The 8,615-nt window shown below is 45.7% G+C and overlaps 1 protein-coding gene across 1 annotated transcript; it reads left to right on the forward strand.

Moving 5' to 3' along the window:
- Nucleotides 1–383: 383 nt before the first annotated feature.
- On the forward strand, nt 384–8,322 carry LOX (lysyl oxidase). The gene is made up of 6 exons (XM_063180100.1): nt 384–1,236; nt 1,559–1,667; nt 2,976–3,113; nt 5,398–5,554; nt 7,942–8,037; nt 8,203–8,322. The coding sequence occupies exons 1-6, from the start codon at nt 513–515 to the stop codon at nt 8,320–8,322; spliced, it is 1,344 nt and encodes a 447-aa protein (XP_063036170.1). The 5' UTR covers nt 384–512.
- The last annotated feature ends 293 nt before the right edge of the window (nt 8,323–8,615 follow it).

Below are 8,615 nucleotides of genomic sequence, written 5' to 3' on the forward strand. Positions count from 1 at the left end.
GCCGCACGTTTCCAGCCGCATTACGTGAACAAATGGCGGGGGTGCAGCCAGCCCAGCCAGCGGGGCTTGTGTAACTTTGCGAGCGTGCCAGCAAGTTTAAAGTCCCTGGTCTCTCCTCCTCCTCCTCCTTCCCTCGCTCCAGACACCAGCGCGGGCCGGAGGACGATGAGAGGCTGATTGTTTGCTCCGGCTCCCATTCGCATCCCCTCGCCTATAAATACCGGGGAGAAGAAAAGCCGCTCTCGCCGCCTCCCCCGGGCCGGGTTTCCTTTCCGACGACCCGACCTGCCCGATGGCACCTCCCGGGTGCTGCAGCGCCTGAGACCCCGCTGCCCGCCCGACCCTTCCAGAAGCGCAGCCCGCACCCCTCGGCCTCCCGCACCGCCCCCCGCTCCCGCTCCGTCCCGAGGAGCAGGAAAGGCGCCCCTCGCTCTCCTCTCGCCATCCCCCTCCCTCCCCTCTCGGTTCCGCCCGTATCTCTCTACCCGCCGGCGCCCACGAAAGAGGAGAAGATGCGTTTCGCGCCGCCGGGGCTCCTGCTCGCCCAGCTTCACGCGTGCATCTACTGGAGCTGCCTCTGGCCCGCCGGCTGCCAGCAGCAGCAGCCGCCGCGCCGGGACGCCCCGCCGCCCCCCGCCGCCTGGAGGCAGCGGATCCAGTGGGAGAACAACGGGCAGGTGTACAGCCTGCTCAGCCTGGGCTCCCAGTACCAGCCCCCGCGGCGCAGGCAGGCGGCCGAGGCGGCGGGCAGCCCCATCCTGCTGCTGCGGAACAACGGCACGGTGCTGCCGCGGAGAGCCGCCGCCCGCAGCAACGCCGCCAGCGCCGCCGCGCAGCCCCAGCCGCAGCCCCAGCCCCAGCCCGCCGCCGGCAGCCGCGGGGGCTCCGGGGCTCGGCACTGGTTCCAGGCCGGCTACCAGGCTCCCTCCGGGGGCCGCGCCGCCGCCGCCGCGCAGCGGAGCCCAGGGACCCGGGGCGCCTCTGCGGGGGCGCCGCGACCCAGCCCCGCCGGCGGCACCGGCACCGACGGCAACGGGAGCAGCGCCGGGGCCGGCAGCCTGCCGCCCCTGGGCAGCTTCAGGCCCGGCCGGGAAGATGTCATGGTAGGAGACGACCCCTACAACCCCTACAAGTACACGGACGATAACCCCTACTACAACTACTACGACACCTACGAGAGGCCCCGCCAGGGCAGCAGGTACAGACCCGGCTACGGCACCGGCTACTTCCAGTACGGTAAGAGCCCTCCTTCCCGCCCTGCCTGCCCTGCCCTGCCCTGCCCGCCCTGCCGGGGCAGAACCCGGGCGGTTCTGCCCAGTCCCTGCTGCCGGGACAGGGGCGGGCTGCCGACGAACCCACCGCGGGCTCCGGGCGCCGTGTTTGCCGTGGGGGGGGGGGGTGGTTTGGGATAAGCCTGGGCAAAGGGGAATGCGAGGATAACGGAGAGCAGGGGTCCGTAGCAAAACGACGGCTCCTAACGACTGGGATGGTAGCCAAATATTTGCAAACGTGTCCTGGGTTGATCTTACTGTTATGTGGTTGGTTTGATGAACTGCAGGTCTCCCTGACTTAGTCCCGGATCCCTATTACATCCAGGCGTCCACATATGTCCAGAGGATGTCCATGTATAACTTGAGATGTGCTGCCGAGGAGAACTGCTTGGCAAGGTAGGCATTGTCCCAAGGCTTTGCCCGTTTGCTGTGGGTTGCTGTGCTCCTGTTTCCACCTGTGAACGCGGTGAGGAAGGAGAAGAGTGAGGCTGGAGGGCTCACGGACACACAGCCCTTTGTAACCTTCTTCCGAGTTTGTGGCAGGTGGTAGAGAGAGCAGTCCTGCCACATTAGAGAGACAAGCTGCAGATCTCATGAAGAACCTACACGCTGTGGAAAGCTGTATTACATTTTTTTTTATTGTCAGGCTCACTTGAATATTTCTGAATTTTGTGAAATGGAGGCACCTAGAAAACAACTTCATTCTGTTAATCTCCCTCCTCTACTCCCACAAGATCATATGTTACTTCATTAAAAAAAAAAAAAAAACAAAAACTGAAGAACAAAAACCCTATTCTTAACCAGCACAATTTACTCTTAAGATTAGAATAAGCTAATTGTTTCTGGGCCTATGCCTTTGAATGTCTCCTAAAACTAAAATCCCGCTGAAAAGTGTTTCAGAGTCTCTTAAGGGGTTGAAATAACAGCTTTGTTATGAAGTTAAGTCTTGTCCAGTTGGCAAAGAAGGATTTTTCCTGTTTTCTTTGGAAAGAAATCAACATGGCTGGTTTTAACCACTTTAACTTGTTTGATACCTTATCATGCAAAACAAATTTATTTATTTACCAGCATCATAAATTTATGTTTCAGGGTCATGCCTACTCTTCACTTGCAAAAAAAAAGAAAAAAAAGAAGATATAGCAGTTGGTTTGGTGTTTTTTTTTTTTTTTTTTGCTAGCTTCACAGTGAAGACTCATTGAAGTGTTCTTGCTGGCCATTAGTTGATTAAAATATTACAGTATTTAAAAGAGTGTAGGTAATAACTATGTAGAATGGGAAAACACAGCCTCATTTATATTCATATTAGTTTTTTGGGGTTTTTAACAGAATCAGACATCTGTTTTGTGATCTTGCATACACAGGGAGTTATTTTGGTTAACAGCAACTAATAAAATTATGTTTTTTGATACCAGAGTAATTTTACAGCTCAGCAGTGATCTTCTTCATAGAGAGAGTCAGTCAGTGGTCAAACTTCCATTTATAAAATTAAAACCAGGTCTGAATTTTACTCAGGTATTGGTCTGACACTAGGCATTTCCACACCATATGGAATTCCTCTGTGAATCTCCAATACATGAGGCTTATGGAGCCTGAAAAGAGTTCTGCTATCAGTTACTTCTGAGACAATATAAAGCATTTTTTTAAGTATTTCTCGCATATACTCATGGCTTTTTCCTTTGTTTTCTTTGGTTTGCACCATTGCAGCTCAGCTTATCGAGCAGATGTTAGAGACTATGACAATCGGGTGCTCCTGAGATTCCCCCAAAGAGTGAAAAACCAAGGCACGTCGGATTTTCTGCCCAGCAGACCCCGTTACTCATGGGAGTGGCACAGCTGTCACCAGTGAGTGAAGTGCTCAGTGTGGCATCTTCTAATTATGCATTTCACTAACAATTGTCACTTACAAGGACACATTTTCTAAAACTAAAGAGAAGTAGAGAGAAACCACAGGGAAGCTTTAGCCTTTTACTATCTGATTAATTTTATGTTGGGGTAATTACTCTTTGTAGGTAGTGATAATTACACTTTGTAGAGACACATGAAATGAAGATGGATACAAAGCTTATCCATACATGGGAAACTCTTACAATGTGTAGATTAAATACAAATACAAGTCTGAAATGAGATTTTACAGTAGCACTTTCTCCTTTTATTTTACATATAGTCCACTTACATTTAAGTGTACATTTAAGTAAATAAAAGTCCCAACTACGTAAAAATAAATAGAAACCCTAAAATGTACATTTACTGGCATATTCCCTATAACACCTCATTTTAAACAGTGACCCATACTTCTTGAGCTGAAGTTAATAATCTAGTTCTTCACAAGGAATAGTCCAATCAATTTGGAAAAGGAAAGCTACTGAGTTGACTGGTCCCCTTATAAATAATATTCTATTTATATATGATGATATTTTGACATAGCAGCATTGCTCTAGAAATAGTATATTTGCTGGAAACACAGCAAGGGGAATAGCAGAACAAGCTATTGTTGTAGCAGAACAAGCAGGTAATACTGCAAACCTGTACCTTTTTTGGAAAACTCATATGCAGGAGTTTGCAGGTTTGTTCCAGTTTTTGCTACTTCTCAGCAGGAGCAGTAATAAAATACTGGAATTAATTACTCAGAATACTTACTTCCACCTTATTTAAAGTACAACTGTGCTGCTACAGGCACGTAAGTGATAATCTTTTTTAAAAATGGTATGCAATGTGGGGTTGGTCTGAAGCCAATGGAATATTTCTCTCTAGGTTTAGAGGCTTTAGGTATTGAATGAAAAATCAGTATCATTAGAACAAATTCTTTCAAAAAAGACTCATATCATCAATTTATAAATCTTTCATGCATCAAAAAAGCTAAAACTAAATCAAACCGAACAAAAAAACCTCCACAAATGCTTTAGTTAACCTCTATCCCCAATAAAGAAATCTCCACCAATAACAAAAATCCCCCAACCCTCATGCTTACAAACTGGATAAACGGATGAAATGAGTAGAGAGCAGTTGAAGTTTTCCATTTGTAGAACAGTTTCTTACTGTGCCACAATAGTCCAGCTATCACTGTCCAGATGCAAAGTGTCTCTGATGTTGATTCAGTTCTTGGACAGAAAATACATTGCCTACAAAAGAATGCAGCTCTCGTGATCATTTCCATAACAGTGAAGCAAACTCTTTTGGAAATGAACCCAAACTGCCAGTTGCTTTGGCTAGCCATCAGACCTCAGTGTTAGTCATCATCATCTGTGGACTGGTTTTAGTGTTCTGGATGTGCTTTGAGGCTCCTGTGCTGCTTCGTTTTACCAATACATTTGAGTTTTGTTGATTAGGTCTTTCTCATATCCCTCTTGAGCTGAAATCATCCAAAAGTAATGGCAGCCAAAAGATATGGTGCAGGTAGAGAAGACAAGTTTATTTTCGCACACTTTTGGAAAGGGTGAAATTACAAGAATAAGAGGTGCTAAAACTCCACAGTAAGAGGTAGAAGTCCCTTTGGGTGAAAGCAAGAAAAATGCATCACTTTGCCCAAATAAAAAGAATAAACAATTCTGAAACAGAGACACTACTAAGTACAGACTGTAAAAATAGCTGATAATGAATGAAATCTGCATTGCCAGTACACAGAAGCTGATTTCTTTATGCAGATTTTGTCTTCACCAATGTTACAAATATGTTACATTGTCTGAGGGTCATGGAAATGTGAAAGCAAATTGTTGGGGTTTTGCTAGCAAGTAGCAAACTTCCATGGAATTTATGGTATGTAAGGTAAGCATTCCTAGTAAACCTCTGGTTAAAGGCACTTATAAGATGTTCAATTCAAATATGAACTATTTAATACTTGCTTTTGTTGTTGGAAAAGAGGTGAAACAAAATTTTGGAAAAACAGTGCTGCTATGGAATCTTTCCCATAACAAATTAAAACCCATTATTTATTTATAGGATGATATGTGGTACTTGAAAATGAGAGTAATGAAAATAATTGAGTGGTCAGTAGTAGGAAAGTGTACTAACACACAAGTTTTGAGAAGTAATTAAATTTGTCCAGATTTAATGGGATGTAGATCAAATATGTGAAAAAGTTATTGATGAGATCTGATCCATCTCTAATGATGTACCTGTGGTTTAACAGACATTACCACAGCATGGATGAATTCAGCCACTATGACTTGTTGGATGCAAGCTCACACAGAAAAGTTGCTGAGGGTCACAAAGCAAGTTTCTGCCTTGAAGACACTTCCTGTGATTATGGATATTACAGGCGGTATGCATGTACAGCACACACACAGGTAGGAGCTGCTGTGGAGACAGCCACGGGTTTGTGTTTGGATAACTTTTCTGTCATCAATCACCTGATGCCCTAAATTAGCTGATGTCCTCACTAGCTTCTGGAATTCCCCATTACACAGACCAGGATGCTAACCTGGAGACTGGCAATTCACCCACGTGCTGTGACCTGTGGGTGTCTTGTTAAAGGGCAGTGACACTCACTAGCGTAGCACCACTGCTCACTGAATTGTATTGAAACACACCCCAGGTGCTCGTGGCAGTAGCACTGGTCAGGCTTGCTAAGAGCACACAAGACAGCCCACAAAGAAGCTGATCCCACTGTTCATCTCCCCAAACTGACATTGTAGGGTGGTGCCGAGATTCACGGCCGGTATCTTCTCCCTTGTGGAGTCTGCAAGGGGCTGGATTTCTGCAGCACCTGCAGCTGCTGGCTGGCAGCCTGGCACAGGAACCTCAGGGTGCTGTTCTGTGCCGACAGGGCAGGAGGCTGTTTAGGAGAGTGGCACCTGTGTGGATGGGGGCACGTACCAACGTAAAGCCAGGTGCCAGGGCTTAGTAGGGGAACATGGAAAAGGGAACACACCATTATGACAGACAAATCCATGCAAGAATCCTGCCTTGAACATTGCATCACCACCTCTCAGAACTGCTAAAGAAAAGCTTAAAAAATCCTAAGTAGCCAACCCCAGCAGAACAAGGTTGATCAGCAGTGTAGTATGGCTAAGAAATTTCATAGACTATTCTATTTGGAAAACCAGATGTAAGAACAAAACTTGACTGGTTGTGGATTTAAATAGGAAATTTTTGATATTTAATGACAATAGTTGATGTTTCTGTCAATATATGAACTGAAGACCTTTCAGGCAACAGCTTTAAAACAGAGAGGAGTGCTCTTTGGCACATGAATGAAGTATTAAATTCCTAGCCATTGGATGTTGCAGAGATCAAAAATCTCCATGGGCTCAAGAAGAATTTAGACAAAGTAACAGATGCTATTAAACACAAAGATCTAATGGTACCCCGTGCCTTAAATACAGTTAAATACCTGGTGGAAGGACTTTGCGTGACATTACACATCCCATTCCTTATGCTCTTCTCTCATTAAGCATCTGCTGCTGACCACTGCCAGAGACATGACACCGAGCTTTGCTGGATCTGTGGTTTAACTCAGTGTGGCCATACGTACACACGAACCTGTATCCCTTATTCTGCAGCTTTTAATCTAGAAGGTAGTTATTCTGTCACAGAGAAATGACAGCTATGTTTCCCTGGCTGACGTGTCCACATTTGAATTTTAACTATAATGAATGATCTGCAATACATAGAGGCTTTGAAGAGGTTTTATAAATATAAATACCTTTTCTACTTCTGTAGACTATGACATCTAACTAAGCAACATACATATTTTACAGCTGAGTATTTGTGTCACTAGAATCACGGCTGTGTCAGCATTTCCACTGGAAGCCCATATTTCAGGGGTTTGTAATTGGACTGTAAAACTTTCCTCCAGCCTCAGACTTGGCACAAACATGCAAGAGTCTGAGCTGATCACCAGCTGGGTCAAGAGGGAATTCCTGCAGGACTTGGGTTTTCTGCACTCTGTGTGTTGCCAGAACAGATCAGCTCTGCCTAGAGCAATCTGTATTGGCCACAGCTAAAGACACTAGCTTTGAAACACCAACACATTCATATGTGGTGATTCTTACTCATGTTCCTAACAAGGAAGATTTTTTTGGAAAGATGCATCTGGAATAAAGGCTACATTTTCGGTTCCCTCAGATTCTTGTGTCACTATTTGTCTGAAGAGAGACCATTTCTATGCAAAGCTCAATGTGAAAATGGCCCTTAGCCCTACTATTCAAAGATGGCACATCCATAGCAAAATGTTACATCATTCCTAAGGGTGGAGAGAGGATCCAACATGGTGATCAAGTCTGTCTGTACTCATGACCTCAGAAGATATTCACTCAAAAATTACAGATAGTTACCTCCAGTCTTTGGTCAATTTTTATTGTCTTCTGATCTTATGTGAAGAACAGGAAATAATATCATCAGCGGTTTTGACGTAAAAGGAGTATTGTAACAAGTGATTATAAGAAAATACAGATACCTCACAGATGAACAACTGTGAGGTAACTTTCAATATTATAGGTGTTTTTTATCCAGTAGCAATAAAGGGCATAAAAAGTGGTACATTAGACTTAGGTGTTCTAGTTTAGACACACAAATAAAATGCCAGCTAAAAATAAGATTCCTTTTCCAAGTTAACTTTCTAAGTGGACTGTGATAGCTAAGTGAACTTCAGTCTGAGTGTCCCTAATGTTTAGAATGTCACTGTTTTTAAAGATTCATGTTTTTTCACATCCATCTTATCTTCATTCTTAAGGGTCTGAGCCCTGGCTGCTACGACACTTACAATGCTGACATAGACTGCCAGTGGATTGATATTACTGATGTAAAACCTGGAAATTACATTCTGAAGGTAAGCCTGTTGGGAATGGGGAGGTTTGGGGTTTTTTGGAAGTGGGTCTTTTTTTTTTTTTTTTTTCCTGTTTAAAGAAAGAGGCAAATCCTTTGCATACATGCTTTGGCATGTGAGTTGCCAGCTGGCGTGGCAGCAGACAGCAGCGTGCTCTCTCCCCTGCAGGTGAGTGTGAACCCCAGCTACCTGGTGCCCGAGTCCGACTACTCCAACAACATCGTGCGCTGCGACATCCGCTACACGGGCCACCACGCCTACGCCTCTGGCTGCACCATCTCCCCGTGAGTGCCTCCCCGCCCTGCCCTCGCTGCCACCGCGCCCCACCGACAGCCTTCGGTTTTGTGGGAATTTTAAAATTTGCGGGAATTTTGCTCTCGCACTCACGCCGTTGGAATATGTAACGCTTCCCAAAACCGCTGCTCCTGTCTGGTCTGCCAGATGACAACCTCTGGCTCGCACACCTTCCTTTGTGCTGGCATTAGGGCCTCTCTGTGGTCATTCAGTGCCCTTTTACAGCACCCACACACAGCTGAGGAGGGCTCTTTAAGACGTTATGCAAAATCCCACAAGTGTGTGTT

Source organism: Melospiza melodia, chromosome Z (genome assembly GCF_035770615.1).
Source record: "Melospiza melodia melodia isolate bMelMel2 chromosome Z, bMelMel2.pri, whole genome shotgun sequence".
Lineage (NCBI taxonomy): Eukaryota > Metazoa > Chordata > Aves > Passeriformes > Passerellidae > Melospiza > Melospiza melodia.